This window comes from Paroedura picta, chromosome 7 (genome assembly GCF_049243985.1).
Source record: "Paroedura picta isolate Pp20150507F chromosome 7, Ppicta_v3.0, whole genome shotgun sequence".
NCBI classification, from domain to species: Eukaryota; Metazoa; Chordata; class Lepidosauria; order Squamata; family Gekkonidae; genus Paroedura; species Paroedura picta.
Window position 1 is genome coordinate 87,390,571 of NC_135375.1, and position 19,612 is coordinate 87,410,182.

The window sequence follows — 19,612 nt, forward strand, 5'->3', positions numbered from 1 at the left end:
CATGAGTCCAAGCCCAGACCCCATGAATTCCCAGAGCTAGTGCACACAATCCTTGTAAAAATATATGACATTTATTTGAATAATTTTTAGAAATAGTTTTATCTCTAGGCAACACACCACTCTAAAACCATACATCTAAAGAAGACAAGAAAAACTAGCTTAACTCTCTAACATATTTGAAACCTACATTCGATGGCACAATCTTAATGTCCCAAAGTAAAAGGCCCTAACTGAAGCATTCTCTGTGTTGCTAATAATTGCAATATAAGCATATCATAGCCCAGGCCATTAGTCCATCAGACTCCAAGCTAGTTTGCCTTCTCTAGGCTCTTAGTCTAATTATAGTTTTTTTGCCAGCTGACATCAGGTAATGATGACAATTCAATTAGTACACATTCTTGATGGGACCCTCTAGAAAGTTACCTCATCACTCCTGATTCCCACCTCCCATCCTGTGGGCTGGAATTATTAGATTCCTAACTCAGACCTTGAAGATAATAAGGGCAAAGTAGGCAGAGAGGCCCAAACAGCATCACTTGCAAGTTGGAATAAGCCTGTTACTATTCATATTAACCCTTGGGAGGAATCGGGGGCTTTGACTCACAGTGGGTTACCAGCACTACCCACTGAACTATGAAGTAAGACCTGGAAAAGGAATTTGTGGCTCAAAGCGATTTCTCTTAACTCAGCTTTTGTGTAATATCCTGTATCTACTAGCACTGCTCTGGCTTTAATTATAGAATATTGGGTCCTAATGTCAGAAGTCAAATAGGCCTGGCTGTATCAAAGTATTTCAGGGTATATGCAAATATAATGTAAGAACAGTAAATTATGATATGTCAACAATCTGTGACAACTGGGGGGAGGGAAGGCTTATATTTTTCAAGGCATAACACAATAAAAGTGCTTTGGATTTGTTCCAGCGCATGGATTTTGTGTTCTGTCACTTGGTGCAGAATCCTTCATGAGATCAGTGTGCCAGACCCACTGAAATAAACACAGACCTTGCTAGTGCATCCATTTTTGACCCAGGGATTCTATAGGAAGATTTTCTGGTGGATTGCTTTTAGGAATGCGCATAAACTGGTTGACAAACTAAAGATCATCAGGAATTTTGGGTAGTTTGTGATTTGCAAAGCAATGTTTGTGAAAAGGCGGCTGTCACAAACATTTCATGAACTTTAGTGCTACTCATGGCATCCTGTGAATGGATACATTTGTAGACAGAATGTCTCTGCTCAATTAAACAGTTTACAAAATACCAAGGCAACAGGACAGAATTTTCCAGCCATGGAAACACCAATAGGAGGCCCCCAAAGCTTGACAGTCACTGCTGACTGCTAATAACAGAATTCCCATTCTGCTCTGTGGGATCAGAAGAAGAAGAAGAAGAAGAAGAAGAGTTGGTTCTTATATACCGCTTTTCCCTACCCGAAGGAGGCTCAAAGCGGCTTACAGTCGCCTTCCCATTCCTCTCCCCACAACAAACACCCTGTGGGGTGGGTGAGGCTGAGAGAGCGCTGATATCACTGCCTGGTCAGAACAGTTTTATCAGTGCCGTGGCGCGCCCAAGGTCACCCAGCTGGTTGTATGTGGGGGAGCGCAGAATCGAACCCGGCATGCCAGATTAGAAGTCCGCACTCCTAACCACTACACCAAACTGGCTCTCTATAAAGCTATATGTATCCTCAGCTCAGCACCACACCCTTTAGTTTGCCAGCTGTTTGCAGAGCAGCAGGAGATTTGTTAAAAGACAACTAGCAGAACACATTCATTTATTCCCTCTTCATTGTGACATTCTCTTCCCTGCTGGGGTTTGGGCTAAGTGCTATGTGCCATGCCATCCCATCTCTCTCTTCATGCCAAGCAAAGGGACTAAGCTACTGGGTGCCTTGACTAAGAGAGGACCCATGTTTTATACCTTCTTGATTGTGAACTTCCCTTCCTGCTGATGTTTGGGTGTTGGGTGGACTCAAGGCTCTGAGCCACTCTGTCCCTCTGCTCACACCAAGCAGTGGGGTTTAGCTGCCAGGTGCCTTGACTCAGTTTTATACACTCCTGATTGTAAACTGGCCTCCCTGCTGGGGGTTGGGTGTTTTGCCACCCTGTCTCTCTACTCATGATGAGCGGTGGGGGGGGGGGGCTTAACTGCTGGCTGCCTTGGTGCACGTGTTTCATGCCTCCCAGCATTTGGCACCAGAGTCTGTAACTATGTAGCCACAGATGATGTTGCCACTACCCACCCATTCCTTCCGGCTTCAGTTTCCCGCAGCGACAATGTTTTGCACCATTCAGTCTGCAACCATCCCCTTCACGTGGGACAGAACCAGTTTGTAGCCCAGTGGCATTGGATGTTTCTGTATCATCTTATGCTGGTCTATGACCGTAATAAAACTAACAGTGGCAGAAATGCCACCTCCTGGAGCCCTGATAAACATGCTGGCTGCTCCAGAGGTCTTCCATGAAGTGCACGGCTCTGCCATGCACTCAAGACTGGAGCATTGATCGTTGCCACTGCAGCCAGCAAAAGGCTACATTCTCAATGAGGGAGATGGGTTAGTCATCCACTGCAATCATCTTGCTGCCGAAGAGCTAAGTGACTGCTTCTTGGGCCCTCCATGTAGCACTTTCGACCCTTTGGAGCAGGGGTCCAGATGTCCATGAACAACAATTCCCATGAGCCCTTGGGGGGGGCTCATGGGAATTGTAGTTCATGGACATCTGGAGGGCCACAGTTTGACTACCCCTGCTGGAGAGTAGCACACCTTGATGTCTCACTTACAACAGCCCAAGTAGGAGGAACCTTTCTTGGAAGGGCCACCTGTTCCCCTCAATTTCCCCCTGCTGAGAGGGAGTAGGCCTGTTCTTCTGCTTCTGTTCTTCGGCAGTTAGCCACTCTTGCCTCTGACAGAAACATAGTTGGGTGTACCCTTTTCATGTTCCTGTGAAGGACGGAGATAGGACAGTATTGGGACGGGTGGGCACCCCTACAGACCTGACTGAGGCACCTCTGGCACTCTGCTGCACAGAGGTCTTTGGGGAGGAAGCAAAGATGTTTCCAAACAATGGCCCCAGGATTGGAAGACTCTGGGTGGCCCATCCAGCCCAACTGCAGCAAGCATTTATTTTCCTCAATAGAGAACAAATTACCGTGGGTTGTGTCAGCCCTAGGGGGTGGCTGTGAGAGTTGTAGGCACTGGGCACATTTCCCTTGCTTGTCTGATGGGGCTGTGGGGGGGGGGGGCTACCAAGCTATTGTCATGGGGTAACTTTGAGGAGCCTCTGTCGGATGTGTCTTGTCATATCTGCCTTTCTATCCAATTTCAACTGGCAAAGGGTGATACAGTAAATGCTATCATCTAAGCCATTGTGGTGTAGGGGGAGCCGCTGTTGAAATGTCTACCTTTGGGAATGTCCACCTTTCTGTCCTTTAGAACCTGGCTTTGGAGACTTGGAGGTGGGCTACAAGTATAGGAAGGATGTTTGCCTTGTTTCGAATGTCTAGCCGGGGATGGAATTGCCCAGGTGAAGTTTGCCTGAAAGTTTGATGTTTCTTGCTTCTTCCTGAGCTAGGCTCCAGTTGTAACTGCTTCTGTCTTTTCCAGAGTGAGTACTGGAGAGATCTTTTGGGGGGGTCCATAACTGGAACCCCCAAAATGTTATCTGCCTCCAACTTGGAGAAGTTGTCGAAGAGCAGGTGGCAGAGTGAGATTCTCTTTGTGTTTGGTGTGTGTACTTTGTGAGAGCCTATTCTGTACACTTTGAACCGATGCCTGACAGTTCCTCCCAAAGCACTTTCCTGGCTTGACTTTAAGTCCTGTTGGGTTTGCAGTGGTACTGGTTCTGCTGGGCACTTCGCACTGGTTCGTCTGGGCTTGCAAAAATGCCTTTACCTTCTGTTTCTACTGCAAAGGTTCTCTGAGATTTTGATTCTGTTCTGTGGGCCTTCTATTGTTCCCCCCCCTTTTTTTTTTTTTTTTGCTGTTTCTTTACCCATTGGAAACAATGGAAGATAGAGGCTCTTTCTTTGGAGGGGCCATAACTAAGATTCAGTGAATCCAATCCTCGTCACACTTGGTGGGCAGGTAGAAGAGAGTCATCTGGACATCCCTGGCATACTTGGTGGTGACTCTAGCTTCCAGAGGATATGTGCTATACACTCTTGAACCTGTGCCTGTCATTTCCCCAGAAAGCACTTTCTTGGGGGCACATTCTTTGGGATGCCATACCTCAGACCCTGAAAATCCAATCTTCACCTAACCTGGAAGGCATGTATGGAGGATCCAGCCAGAGATCCTCTGGGTTTGGTGTCTCTAACATGCCAGGAGGGGATGTTTTATCATCCCAAACTGAACAGGTTCGTCTAGCATCAGAAAGTTCATGACTGTTTGTGGTTCACAAACCATGCACTCCATGAACCAAATTACATTTTCTTGGTTCGTGCCCATGCATAATTGTGTTCTTGATTATCTGTTTGGTAAATACAAAGGATTTTTTAAATTCAAAAGTAATATTATTGTACCCCTAGTTGCATCTAAATAATGAGGAATGCTGTGAAGACTGTCATATTTCATTACTGAAGGATTTTTCATTATCACTGTCACAATAAAGAAATGAGAAAGTTGTTACATAAGCAAATCAGTTGGAAAGGCATTGTTTTGTGACTGATGACTTGCATTTGGTGTGTGCTTGCTGTCCATGTCGTGCTTCAGATGACCTCTAGTGGTGAGTCTAATATTTTACGTAAACCTTCTTGATATTTGATCATTGACAAGGGAAAGTAGTGAGCTTTATTGCCAAATGAACTCTTTCTTGCTCTTACCTTACTTTCAAAATACTTTTAGGCATTAACAGACATTCAGTGAATTAATTTTGCCTTTAAAAGCCAATTTGGCAAACATGTTTTTAAGTTGAACATACTTGGTGAAGGTCTTAAATGTTGACTAGCAATTTGGCTACACTTGAGCTTGTCAGTGCAGGCAGCTTGCCTACACTTGAGTTCTCCCATCTGTGCACTTCTTAAAGAGGGGATGTTCTCAAAGGACCATTTTCTAAAATAACAAGCCCCTTTAGACATCATTGTTTGCTGTGGGAAAATCTCAGCTCTGTTAGTGTGTTAAGGAATCTCTTTAGATTCCTTTTTTTTTTAAGATATTGTGCTCTTGCACGGACATGGCGCTTCCCAAAACAATGCCCAGAGTGTGGGAGCCATTGAAAATCAACCTGCTTCATTCAGCTATTATTAAATAATGAGCTTAATTCATCTTTGACAGCTTAAGATGGGAGCAAGTGAATAGGCCCTAAATTCACTCTCCTGTTCCCCATCCTTTAAAAAACCTCAATCCTTTAATTAGCCAGCTGTTATGTTGTCTGATGCCTGCTCAGGGACACTACGTTGTTTGGTTCATGCCAATGACACAAAGTGCTGTCCAGATCAGCTCATGTTGGTCTTTTTATGAATGGACTTGGAAGCTCACACAAGACACCTCCTTGAACTTGGGCAAATAGCACCTACTCAAACAAGCAAGAGCATCCAGATCTAACGTTTGCCACAAGTTACCTTGATTATCTTGAAAGACACATAATAGTGCTAGTGAAATGCATACACATCCACCTTATCTTCTGTGGCAAAATAAAACCCTAGGCTGCCCTACCTGCCCTGATGTGCACCACCGTCTTTGCTTAAAAAGGGGCTCAGGGAGTAGAGAAGGCTGGGCAGACAAAGGCCAGAACTGAGTCAATGAATTAAAACATTTCATGTAGCCATTATTGTCTACTCTTAAACATGTCTAACCAGAAGAAAGCATCATTAAATGAGACCAACTTGTTAGGAAACTCAGGACTCAATCAATTTTGTGGCTGACAGCAGCCACTGTGTTCTCCCTCTCCACCTCTCCCAACGCCACGAGTTCTTCATCTGTACACCGCCCGTGGCGCCGCGGGCGCCACGGACTAAATAAAACAGTAAGGGGTTCTGGGGCGGGATGTGTCCGGGATGAGGAAGGGTCCGGATTGGACCCTTCCTCATGACAGACAACCGGAGGGACCAAACGGCAGGCGCGAAGCGCCTGCCGATTGGTCCCTCCGATTCCCAGCCCCAGCAACTGCGAGCCGCGCTCAGCGCGGCTCGCAGTTGCTCCCGGCCTGACGTGGTGAGAGGCGCGAAGCAGGCCGGCCCCAAGGAAGCCCCCGCCGCAAACACAACACAAGACTCCAGCCGCCGAGAAGCTGCAGAAAAAAAAAAACACCCCCGGAGGAGCCTTTCGCCGCTAGCGCGACGAGAGGCAGCAGAAAAAAAAACCCCTGTAGGAGCTCCAAGCCGCCGCGCCGACGAGAGGCAGCAGAAAAAAAAACCCCTGTAGGAGCTCCAAGCCGCCGCGCCGACGAGAGGCAGCAGAAAAAAAAACCCCTGTAGGAGCTCCAAGCCGCCGCGCCGACGAGAGCTAGCAGAAAAAAAAAACCCTGCAGGAGCCTTTCACAGCTCCAAGCAGCAGAAAAAAAACCCCGGAAGGAGCCTTTCACAGCTCCAAGCAGCAGAAAAAAAAACCCTGTAGGAGCCTTTCACAGATCCAAGCAGCAGAAAACAAAACCCTGAAGGAGCCTTTCCCAGCTCCAAGCAGCAGGAAAAAAAACCCCTGTAGGAGCTCCAAGCCGGCACGCCCACGAGAGCTAGCAGAAAAAAAAAACCCTGCAGGAGCCTTTCACAGATCCAAGCAGCAGAAAACAAAACCCTGAAGGAGCCTTTCCCAGCTCCAAGCAGCAGCTCCCTGTAGGAGCTCCAAGCCGGCACGCCCACGAGAGCTAGCAGAAAAAAAAAACCCTGCAGGAGCCTTTCACAGATCCAAGCAGCAGAAAAAAAAAACCCTGTAGGAGCCTTTCGCAGATCCAAGCAGCAGAAAACAAAACCCTGAAGGAGCCTTTCCCAGCTCCAAGCAGCAGGAAAAAAACCCCTGTAGGAGCTCCAAGCCGGCACGCCCACGAGAGCTAGCAGGAAAAAAAAACCCTGCAGGAGCCTTTCACAGATCCAAGCAGCAGAAAAAAAACCCCGGAAGGAGCCTTTCACAGATCCAAGCAGCAGAAAACAAAACCCTGTAGGAGCCTTTCCCAGCTCCAAGCAGCAGAAAACAAAAAAACCCTGTCGGAGCCTTTCACAGCTCCACGCAGCAGAAAAAAAAACACCTCCTGGTGTCCCCTGGGTCCTAGCGCCCATTGCATTCCTGGTTGCAATGGGCTTTCTTGCTAGTAGAATCATAGAGTTGGAAGGGGCCATACAGCCCATCTAGTCCAATTCCCTGTTCATAAAACAGTCGTAGCCAATCAGGGATCACCTATCAAATGTGATGACATGGTGTCAGGTAGCAAGTCTAGCCTGGCTGTGGGGCAGTGACAGTGGAGACAAGTGAAACCCTCAGAATGGAGGAGAAAGAAGGTGTGTATTGGCCTGACTGTCAGCAGTCTCATTTCCTCTTTCCTTGCTTTTACATTCAGAATGAATGGTTTTATCTGCCCACTCTCTGAATCAAAGGTAGAAAAGGAAATGAATTGGGCCATTACCCCAGCAAGTGCACTGCCATTTAGTCTTTCCATGCTACGCTGGTAGACAAACCACCAATGAAACACAGGAGTTCAGGGAACTGGCCCAGTTATCATGGCAACAGCCCAAAGTATTTGTTATCCTTTTTTTTGGGAGGGGGGGATTTTCTAGGGAGCACTGTTAGGGATGAGAAAACATTTGTGAAATTCACTTTTCACAACTCAACAACCCTATTCAAATTCTTTGAAAAGGATGATACAGTAAACGCTGTTACCTAAGGGGGAAAAGCCATCTGTTTACTGTGTCTTCCTCCTTGAAGCATTTAGAGAACAGAGTAATATCCCAATCAGAAGGGAAAAGAAAACAACAACAAAAAGGAATAGTTCCTAAGTAATCTCTGAAGCATCAAGTTAAAACTGCTGTACTCTGTATAATTTTCCAGCTTTTTAAAGCACCAACACTGGCTAAATTACTCTTACGGTTCAGTGCCATATCCCTTGCATTTTTAGTAGCCTCTTCACTGAACCCAAGTAGCGAAGTCGTCGTATAATTGATACAATATGATAAAGACACAAACACTTCCTGTTTGTGTCTGGCCTTTGGCAGGGATAAGATTCCTTAGGGACTGTGTTATATCTTTTGTTAGTGAATAAATATTTCAGATCGCCTCGGCAACAGCTGGGATTCATTTATAACATTAATTTCACATTTCTCTCTGGTTTTAGATACCATTGGAAATCCTGACTGTTCCCATTTAAAGACTTCCTTGTTATAAAAAATGTAAATTTTGTGAGTCACGGAAAAATGCAGCCCTTAACCCCCCCCCCCGGTTGAAATTAAATGAAAATTTCTATTATCTGCTGCCTTTTGGTCCTTTTGCAATGATATTAATGACGCCTCATCCATCAGAATCAAAAAAGGCAGGCACTGGTTTTTGTTAATCGTTGAAAGTATAGGCCAGGCTTATTACAACATCTCAGACTTGCATTGTGTTTAAGCCCCAATAATGGAAGACTGCAAAGTGGTCTGAGCTGAACACAGTGGCACAGTAGGAGGTCTTTTTGGAACCTGGCATGGCTATGCATACTTTGCACAGTGACTTTCCTCCCCTGCTTGCTGGGTTCTTGGCCTTTCCTTATCTCTTCTTCTGTTAAGCATGCTAAGATGCCTCATTCACCAGTAGCAAAGGATGTAAAATAAAAAAAAATAAAGGATGGTTTGCAACATACAGAAACCCCAAATGAGATTCCTGGAAGAACTTCTGGCACTTTTCTCCCTCACTTAGGGGTCAGTTCACATTCCTTTCTGTTGAGCTTTGGGTCAAACCCAGTATAAATTACATTTGGTGGAGGAAGAAGGACATCTCTGATTACTTCATTGTATGCTGAAATCACCAGTCAGCTCACAATGAGGCAGACCCAGTTGACAGGCAATCCCCACCATGCCGCGAAGGAATCACAAAACATATTTCATTTTTGTCACGTACATTTAATAATTCCCACCCTTCCTCTGAGGAATGCAGAGTGGCTTTCTCTCATTTTATCTTTACAAGACTGAAAAAAAGTAACATAACCAAGGCCAAATGTTTAGCATCATAGCTGAGTGGAAATTTGAACCTAGATATCTTCCATCCTCGTTCAGTGTAACCCCAATGCCCCACACTGCTTCAATACACACTTCTTTAGTAGCCAGAGCACACAAAATATGCTTTCCCATCTTCTTTAATATATACCCATTGGCTGGGAAGGCTCTGGAATACTTCTCTCTATTAATATCACCTTCTCTGAAACAAAATTTTGTGCCGGCACATTTAAATGCACCACCAACTGCCGTAATTAAGGGTTGATATATAAAAGTTCCCTTTACCAAGAGGATCTGCTCCTGCACAAAGACCATGGAACACATCCCACTACACTATCCTCCTCAGACCAAATTATAAAGCCTCTAGTGAGAGTAAAGGTAAAGGTATCCCCTGTGCAAGCACCAAGTGATGTCTGACCCTTGGGGTGACGCCCTCTAGCGTTTTCATGGCAGACTCAATATGGGGTGGTTTGCCAGTGCCTTCCCCAGCAAGCTGGGTACTCATTTTACCGACCTCGGAAGGATGGAAGGCGGAGTCAACCTTGAGCCGGCTGCTGGGATTGAACTCCCAGCCTCGTGGGCAGAGCTTTCAGACTGCATATCTGCTGCCTTTCCACTCTGTGCCACAAGAGGCTCCTAGTGAGAGTAGGCATCCGTAATCCCTCAATGCTGCTTCAGGATTTTAATGAGTGTCCAGAATCCCCAGGTAACTGGTCATCTCCAGATTTCTTTATTTAACCCTGTTCAAATATGCTAAACATTTATAGTAAATTTGAGTTTTAGCTTGAATGATTTTAACATACCTTTTAACACATATTTATATACATTTATGTTAGACTAAACGGTAATGACTGGGGAAGGCACTGGCAAACCACCCCGTATTGAGTCTGCCATGAAAACGCTAGAGGGCATCACCCCAAGGGTCAGACATGACTCGGTGCTTGCACAGGGGATACCTTTACCTTTACCTATGTTAGACTAATAATGCCAGTAAAGGTAAAAGTGATGTGCCCTGGCCTGTATTCCCTCCACATGTGGAAGGCCTCATTTCCCCACTCCCTCTCACTTTATTCTCCTTCAAAAGATTTAGAAACAGAGATAAGGAATGAACGGGACTTTCCCTTTGAATTTCAAGGATAGCAGAGACTGAGAATCCAGGAGTTACAAAATATACTTCAGCAATGCATGTGGGTTTTTGAATGCTTCATCTCTTATCAAAGCCTTGAAATGACTTCCCTTTCCTTCTGCCATGCTCACCTTATTGCCTTGGCATCCTTTCTTCATTCCTACTAGCTTTGCCTCATTGATTCCTTGTCCAAATCAAACAAACATTTCCCGTCCTTATTCATGAAAAGTGCCAATCCTTTTCATGTCTAGAAGGACGGGAGGAAATATTCTGGAATGTGAGGAAGCTTAGAATAGTAGACTGCCAGAGGAGTGTGATTTGGAAGAAGCAAATACATTCCTGTTTCCCAAAACAATCTCTGTATTTAATGAGTTTATTTAGTTCATTTATCTTATATAACCTATATTTTGCTCTTAGTGTATTGCTTTCTTCTTTTGTAGTTCTATACCTTTTCTTTTCTGCATTGTTTATGATGTATCCTATCTGATACTTATTTGGCATTGTTTCTGGCTTTTGTGATCCTAGATCAGTTGCATGGTTTGTTGGCTGTCTCGTGGTATTTGATAGAATTGTTTTACAGTGTGTCATTCTCCTTGAGTCTCAACAATAAAAAGAAAAACATTAAATTCCTCCTCACTCTCTAGCTGGGACTCAAAGAATATTACATCATTCTCCTCCATTTTATCCTCACCACAACAACCCTGTGAGGACAGTTAGTCAGAGAGTGTGTGACTAGGATTGCCAGCTCTGGGTTGGGAAATACCTAGAGATTTTGAGGTTGGAGCCGGGAGGGGGAGGGACTTCAGTGGAGTCTAATGGTTTGGTATCCACTCTCCAGAGCATCCATTTTCTCCAAGGAAACCACTCTCTGTTGCCTGGAGATGAGCTGTAATTTCAGGGGATCCCCAGGTCCCACCTGAGGACTTGCATCCCTATATGTGACCATCTCAGGGACACCAGCAAGCTTACATGATACAGTGGCGAATGGAAATTGTATGTCCCAGTTCCTACTATGACACTAACTAAGATACAACACTGGCTCTCAGTTTTAGATCATAAGCAAACGTTTGCCTATTCAGAAGATATTTCATCTGTATGGAGAACTTTGCAAATAGACCTCCATATTGACTCCTGACAGATGTTCCAAGCATGTGCAATGAATCCATGTACAGTGAATCCACTTAGGAGAGTGGGATCATCCCTATCCTCAAAAAGCGGAATACCCAGTCACATAGAGAGAGATGTATATGTGTACATCTGTATGCACACAGGCTCTGTGTATGCATTCCATTCCATTCCAAAGGCAGGTCCAGGACAAAGCTGGTCACTTGTAATGATGCTCCACTCTACTACCAGGCATTCACTGTGAGCAATTCAAATATTTTCTGTTCAGGTATGTTGGGCTCCCAATTATCAACCTGAAATGCCTGTCTGAGCCTCTGTGGAGGGTGGCATTTAAATATAATAAATAAATAGAATTAGCAGACCATGGACACACAGGTCAATTAACTTCAGCCATGAAAGCCTTCAACAATTCAGTGTAGTTGTTCTTATCATGGGCATGCAGCCCTAAGGACAGCTTTACCTATGATCCTGCATTCTGTCAGTATACCTTTCAGAGGGACAGGAGCCTAGAGACAGAAGAGTCAGCAGACACATTGTTGCTTTCAAGAGTCTTTTCCTGATACTGGTTAATAAAGTCACCATTTGTTTCACTGCTTTAGCTTTGCTTGTTTGCAATTTGATGGTAAAACCCACCCTCAAGGCCACAGAGAACAAGAGATTTATTCAGCTGGCTTAGGTCCTGGGTGATAGACCCGGGGAGAAACTCACCCCTCCAGCTTTAAACCCACTCATTCTTTTTCACAAAATAGGATCTCTGCTGCCACAGTGTACCACCAATGGAATTGCTGTCTGTCAGCCTGCAGGCAGATTCTCTATTCAGATTTAGATTCACTTGTTGGAGATATTCTCAACTAGGCAGGCTTTTCTCTCTTGAGCCAGAGCATGAAGCTTCTTCTGCAATTGCAGAAAAACTCTAATTTCAGAAAAGGAAGACTTAAAGCATATGAGCAGTCTGTGAATGCAACAAAAAAGCATGCTGTTAAACAGCAAAAGCATCTGAGCAGAAATGAAATATGCATTCACAGAAAATACCTTAATTTCCTCTCACTTATGTGCAACATTTTCTGTGTAGAGGAATACTGGTGCCAAAATGTTCATTTAAAATAACACAATTTCATGCCAGCGTCTGATTTGTATCTTAACCAAACACTTTGCAAATAAGGAAGCAGATATTATACACTTGAATTGGGTCTGTACTCCCTTTTATTCCATGCAAGTTCAAAGAGCCTTTCAGTTAGCATTCAGCAGAACTTTCAAGGAAGAAATGCAGCTATAGAATGGCATTTACTACACTAATGTACAATTCTTGCATTTTGTTTTTATGACTACATTATTGGAAGGTCTGTTGATTGTATAATCAAGCTGTCTGACTGCTGCTGTTACTACAGTACACTAATAGTGCATTTGCATCCACTATTTTTCACTTAAACTAAAAGATTAAAATGGATTCATAAAACCCAGTCAAGCTACTCTCCTTCCTGGTCTTAACTCTAGTCGGGGGGGGGGGGTATATAGTGAGCCTTGGCAGGGTAATACAGTGCTTACTAAAATGAAAATACAAAACATGGGTTGAAGAGACAACGTGGTATATTGGTTACAGTGCTGAAATAAGATCAAAGAGAACATAGAATGACTCTGGACTAGTCATTTACTCTCAGCTTAATTTTCCTGAAAGATTTGTTGTGAGAATCAAAAGGAGCACCAAAATAAGTACCCATATCAGGCTTACCATTATATAGAGAGTGACCTACATGCAAAGTACTAGAACAAGAGTCCCAGGGCAAAAAGGGTTCTTTTTAGTCTTATGTATACACACAAAGAGCCTCTTGTGGCGCAGAGTGGTAAGGCAGCCGTCTGAAAGCTTTGCCCATAAGGCTGGGAGTTCAATCCCAGCAGCCGGCTCAAGGTTGACTCAGCCTTCCATCCTTCCGAGGTCGGTAAAATGAGTACCCAGCTTGCTGGGGGGTAAACGGTCATGACTGGGGAAGGCACTGGCAAACCACCCCGTATTGAGTCTGCCATGAAAACGCTAGAGGGCGTCACCCCAAGGGTCAGACATGACTCGGTGCTTGCACAGGGGATACCTTTACCTTTACCTTATACACACATCACAGTTTGACACAGTAAATCTCTTAATTAGGTAAGGAAGAAAGGGGGACAATACTTAACCAGAAAGTAACCACTATCCTATCCAAGGCGCAGAGCAGAAAGAGAGAAATCATGACAAAATTACAAGACAGTGAGACTGGCCTGCTAATAGAACTGCGGCCATTTATATATGGCAGTCCAATAACAGCCATACACATTTGTACAAACCTAGCATGCAGTTGTGTTACTTCCAGACAAACATTTGCTTATTCCAAATTCTGTTCCTCCTATATGTTGAGTCCAGAGCAAACCAACACAGTGAGAATAGATTTCCCGTAAATGGAACAGAAGATGTGGTGGGTTTGAGATAGAAAGGAAGAAGTTCCCTGTCCAAGCTACAGATACAGTTGGGGAAGTACTGGTGGACCACAGGAAAAATGATGACTCAAACAATAACCTAAATAAAATGTTCTCTTCCATTCTAGGTGCTTTTATAATCTGCTGGACTCCTGGCTTAGTCTTGCTTCTCCTTGATGTTTGCTGCCCACAGTGTAACGTCCTGGCATACGAAAAATTCTTCTTGCTACTTGCGGAATTCAATTCGGCCATGAACCCCATCATCTACTCCTACCGGGACAAGGAAATGAGTGCCACCTTCAAGCAAATTCTTTGCTGTCAGCGCAACGAGAGTGCCAACGGCCCGACAGAAGGCTCTGACCGCTCTGCCTCTTCACTCAATCACACCATCTTGGCTGGAGTTCACAGTAACGACCATTCCGTGGTTTGAAAAGGAACTGGATGGTACCTTTTAAAAGGAAAACGCACTCAAGAATTTAGTGCTGGGCAAACTTTAACTAGTTATGAAACTATTGATGGGGGGGAGGGTCTTCAAAACGAAGACAATAACCAACTTGTGAACTCTTTCCTTAATCACTAATGGATGATAGTACTTAAGCACCAGAGTCCTGTCTCCACGCCTGTCCATGCTAGAATCCTCACTCCCCCCGCCCTTCCTTCTGATGAAGAATTGGAAAGCTGAAAAACTTTTGGGAAAGCCATTTTAAAACTCCTCTAGCCAGCCTTCGTCAGATGATGGTCCTAACTGAAATAATTTCCAATTAATTAAGCTTCATAACTGCTTCACTGCCTTCGTATTTAGAAATTTAGGCTTGTTCCTCGGTTGTTGTTGTTGTTTTTTAAAAAGCAATACATTTCATTTAATAATTACCCTCATCAGCATGCTTTGTGATGGGCATTTTTCTGGACATAGAGGGGAAGCTATGTTTAGCCTTCATTTTTATTTACACTGCCAATAACAATGGAAAAAATATTTTATATACACTGCCAATAATAACAATGGGAAAAATAGGTTAACTACTACAGGGGTCAAAGTTTTAAGTGAGATACGACTGTGCCTTGGTTTACCAGTGTCCAGATACGTATGTGTTGCATATATGCAGATGTGCTTAACCGTTTATATTGGACTCAGCAGGACTTTAAAGTGCCTAAATTCTGGCTGTTCACAAAGGGAATCTTTTTTGAGGCTCTGAAAGAGCCACTTTCAAACCGGTTATGGTGAAGCACAATAATACATGTGTGTTGAAATGTGTTTGTGGTGTGAGTCTTATGCTTAATAGTAGAACGCCAAAGGGATGTTGCTTTTTGGGGAAAGTGTGCTTTTAAAAAGAAAAACTAAATTAAAAAAATAATAGAATCTTGTCCACTGTTTTGCACTGAGTGGGAGAGATTTTTTAAAGAAATGTTTTCCATTTCAACAGAATTCAGCTATTGCCTTGTTCCAATGACTATCCCCCCTTCCTCCACAAGCAATCTCATGAATAATTACTACCAGCAAAACTGCCATTCTGCAAAACTGTATATTTAGGAAAAGTGGTTACTGTAAAGTGAAACTTTTCCTCTTTGTAACTCTATAAAGACTCTGTACTGAAGACAGAGGATAATGTTTTCTTTTTCCAGATCTTGGGACCATTGTAGTAAGTGTGTAGTTGGCCACAGTCTGCCTGTAAGTGAAAAGACACTAGCTTGAATTGACCTGTCATTCTACCAGTCTGGAACAATAACAAATCTGAGATAGTACCATGTTTGTGCGGGTAGCATATGTAGATTTCTATGAACCGTGTATAGCGATGTCAAAAAAGGTAAAGGGTATGTATAAAGATGGGCTGTTTAGTGATATGCAAAGTGAGAAATGAAAGTAAAGAGAAGCGTGGCTGATCCTTGAAGGACGTATCCAGAAGACCACCTGCCAGTTAACCCAGAGTCAATGTTTCCGTTTACTTTTGGGGATGACAAATATTGTAGGAATCTGTTACTGAAACTGAAAGCAATGAACCCATAATTTTTTTTTTACTTGTGTAACTTGCCTAATGAATTCAGGCTGTTAGAACTTTTTTGAAAAGTACCCTCTGTGCTAAGCCACTAATAAAGTTTTCTCAATGAGTATTTAACGTTTGGTGTATCTTTGCCTGCCAGCTTTCAGTATATCTGAGCCATTCTAAACATCACTGGAGGGCAAGGTAGCACTTCCTATATTTTGAGTTTCCTTATGTCCCTCATTCTTCCTCATCTATTCTTCGGTTTCGGGTACATGTGCCCCAAAATGCTTCCAGGACCTTTTCTGTGTGCTTCCTGTCAATATTTCCAATAAGCAGACTTTTGAGGATAGAAATCTTTTTATTCCGGAACAAGTGAAACAGGACTCCTCCAATTTCTTGCTAAGACTAAAGCATGCCTATTCAAGCACTCCTATATCTCCAAACCCATGCCCTCCCCCCCATTCAACATTCAGGTGTAAAAACTTCAGATGATGCCCCACACAGAAAAATATTTTGTGATGGAATGTGAATGAAAGAATTGCAGACAAACAGCTAATGACAACTTGTGAGTGAAGAGCCTCCAAGCAGGCCTTTTAAATACCCGCACACAGAAAAGAGATGGGAATAATCACTGCTTGTTTAGAACCACATACAACAAGCAATGGCATACCATGGCCCAGCATGCTGGAATTGCTGTGCCTGGCTGTTCCATGTACACATTTTGATAAAGGATCATTTAATGCCATTTAATGAATAAGATGGCTCTGAAATGAATGTCCCAAGTACAGCAAGGAATGTATGGTGCATCTCATGTAAAATGTATGAGAACTACCAGTGGCTTCAAAACAATCTGAGTCATATTTCAAGTATTGCAGGCTGGAATTGTGTCCTTTCAGAAGAAAAGAAAAGCCATTCAAAATGGAGATGGGCACTGTTTGAGGCTTGTCATTATGCATACAGTAGGGGAAAGTAAGAAATTACTTTTCTAGCTTATTATTTATTGTTTTGATATTATTTTGATAACTTCAGAATTTCCCTCAATAAAAAAGAGCATGTAATTACTTCAAAATTTCTGTAGCTATTACATGAAAAACAAAGAATCAAGGGCATATGTTTTCTAAATCAACATTAAAGATTTATTCATGGACCCAAACATATCGGATTTGATATAAAAATGGCACCAGAAAGCTAATCTGCCTTGACATAAAGATGAGGAAGCCAAAATACACAGTTCCTTTATAAATTACACTTCATAAAAATGTATCATGATCCTTTAGGGGGTTTCCTTAAACCCTGAACCACCATTAGCCATAGAAGTCCACTTATTTATTCTGTGCTGTTAATACTATGCAAACAATGCCTGCAGCCATGCATATGCTTGTTACTAGGCCACAAATACAAATTTAGGCAAAACATGCTCAAATTAGAGGCATGGTTTAATCAGGTCCCAGAGCTTTGGTCATTTTAGAACTGGGCCTGTTCTGACTGAAAGAATGCTGAATTGATAGAATGAACCACACCATTCCATAGGGTATATAAATCTGCACATTTCTGAATGAGCCTCCATGTTTTAAAAGCAGAAAGCGCATCAAGGAAAGAACTAAGAAGGTTTTATCCCTCAATCAGGTTTGATTCCTGCTTGCAAACAGTTAATTATGTCAGAGGAACATTCAAAAGTGTTTTGGAACAGTACAGCCAAGCAATACTAGGACTCTACCAGGGGTGGAGTCTCCTTCATTGGAAATTGGATGAGCCCCTGTCAGGAGTATGTGTGTTTTAAGTCCCTGAGAAGGTGGGGGGAGGAGGGCTGGATTAGATGGCCCTTTGTGGTCTCTTCCAACTCTGTGATTCTGATTCCAGCTCATTCTATTACTTATGTAGACCAAATCAAATGGAGACCACAGGATTTATAAAGCAGATGCAGGCTAATCTGTATGAACGCATGGTAGAAAACTATGGTAGAACATTTCAAACAACAGGACTTGCTAGTCTTTTCCCTGCAAATTTGCTGCATTGTTGAAAACCAGGAAAATAAAACCATCTATGACTCTCTTTATTCTACGTGAAATAGCTAAACATCAGCCTGTCTATAGTTTCCTTAATTTGACATTTGCAAGTAAGAACAGCCCATGAATAGGCTTCTAATTCCTTCAGGTCCTTTAGAAAGTTCAAGCCCATGTATATCTTCAAAATAACATAAGTTGTCATGGAACACTGGCTGAGAAAGCCTGATTTAGAAGATCAAAAATTCAGGCTGACTGCAAAGTTTTTATCTTTACACCAAATATTTCCAAATAGTTGAATAATTTCTGGGGTTTTTTTTTTTTTACTTATTCAGAAAACTATTTGCCATCTCTTCAGGGACCTGCGTCAGAAATCTACACCATAGCATTCTTGTCTCCTAATTTACAGCCATTCTGTAAACATAGCCAATCCTTCTTGGGTCATCAGTACAACAAAAAGAATGATCAGCAAGCAGAGGTCAGATTAGAAAAAAATTCTTAATCCACAAAACCTGAATATTAATATTGTTGTCTACTTTTTACTGTTGAAACTTGCTTGTAAGTTTAACATGTTCAAAGCTTCAAAGTCTGTATCAAACTAGCAACATTTCAGAATTTGTTTTGACACCCCAGATATGATTGTGAGCTGTCCTTGGAATGAGAGACCATTACAAAAATATTAGTTTATGAATCAAAATGGATAGCCATGTTAGTCTGTCTGTAGAACAAATTATGAGTCCAGGGGCACCTTTAAGACCAACAATTTTTTATTTAAGTTATGAGCATTCATGTGCATGCACACTTCCTCAGATACAATATTGTATCTGAAGAAGTGTGCATGTACATCAAAGCTTCTTCCTTGAATAAAACTTTGTTGGTCTTAAAGGTACCCCTGGATTCATAATTTGTTCTGCTGCTTCAGACCAACATGGCTACCCACTGTAGTCCGTCTGTAGCAAGAGAAAAGAACAAGATTCCTGTAGCACCTTAAAGACTAACAAAAATTTGTGGCAGGGGATGAGCTCTCATGAGTGTCTGTAACTGAAGAAATGAGCAGGGATTCACAAATACCCTGCCACAAATTTTGTTAGTCTTTAAGGTTCTACTAAACTCTTGGTTTTTCTTCTGTATTCTATTAGATATGAAATCAACTTTTTCCTTAAAAAACTAACAAACTTGTCTTCTCCAAAACATATAGGTTATACAACTAAGTGAACTCTGCTGGTAAATCAGTGGGTGCAAAGGTAACTGATGAGAATATTTGTGTCATGCAAATCTGGCAGCCTAAATTGGGTGCTGTGACTGAGGAGGGTGTCCCTGAACTTTCCCAGCCATCCCCAGTGTAGGACTGGATAAGATGTTGACCTTGCAAAGGTTAATTGACTCCGTTTCTCTGCCTGGGGCCAGGCAAACCCATCTGGCATAGATCAACACTGCAGCAAGTTTTGCAGGTTACGTGTTGATGGATCTGATAAAGCCCAGCCAGAGCTGAGGAACATCAGCTGACCTCAGTCACCTTAAAATCCTAGGAAGAGGGTCTTCTACTCCTTGTTCCTGATAATGCTGCCATTAGAATAAGTTGGCAGAGGCTGTCGAAAGTACACTGTGAGGGCTAGCTACAACAAGTTTCTGCCTTAAAATACAGTATTTGTTTTAAATCAGGGCAAGAAAAGTGCTTTAAATTATACTGATATTGTGACATGTGTCCTCAGCCAGGATCTCCTATATAGGTTGGATGATGGGTTGTTCTCCCCCCCCCCTCCCGGCCGCCTTTTGGAAAGTCTACAGAAATACCACAGATTTCCCAACCTGCATATGG

The 19,612-nt window shown here is 42.9% G+C and overlaps 1 protein-coding gene across 3 annotated transcripts in view; it reads left to right on the forward strand.

The window, feature by feature from the left end:
- LPAR1 (lysophosphatidic acid receptor 1) overlaps positions 1-15,917 on the forward strand; it is a 75,847-nt gene extending 59,930 nt beyond the window's left edge. For all 3 annotated transcript variants that reach the window (XM_077345280.1, XM_077345279.1, XM_077345281.1), the window contains exon 4: positions 13,940-15,917. In XM_077345280.1, coding sequence (XP_077201395.1) covers positions 13,940-14,241 — 302 coding nt within the window. In that variant the 3' untranslated portion in view covers positions 14,242-15,917. The remainder of the gene's footprint in view (positions 1-13,939) is intronic.
- Positions 15,918-19,612: the final 3,695 nt, after the last annotated feature.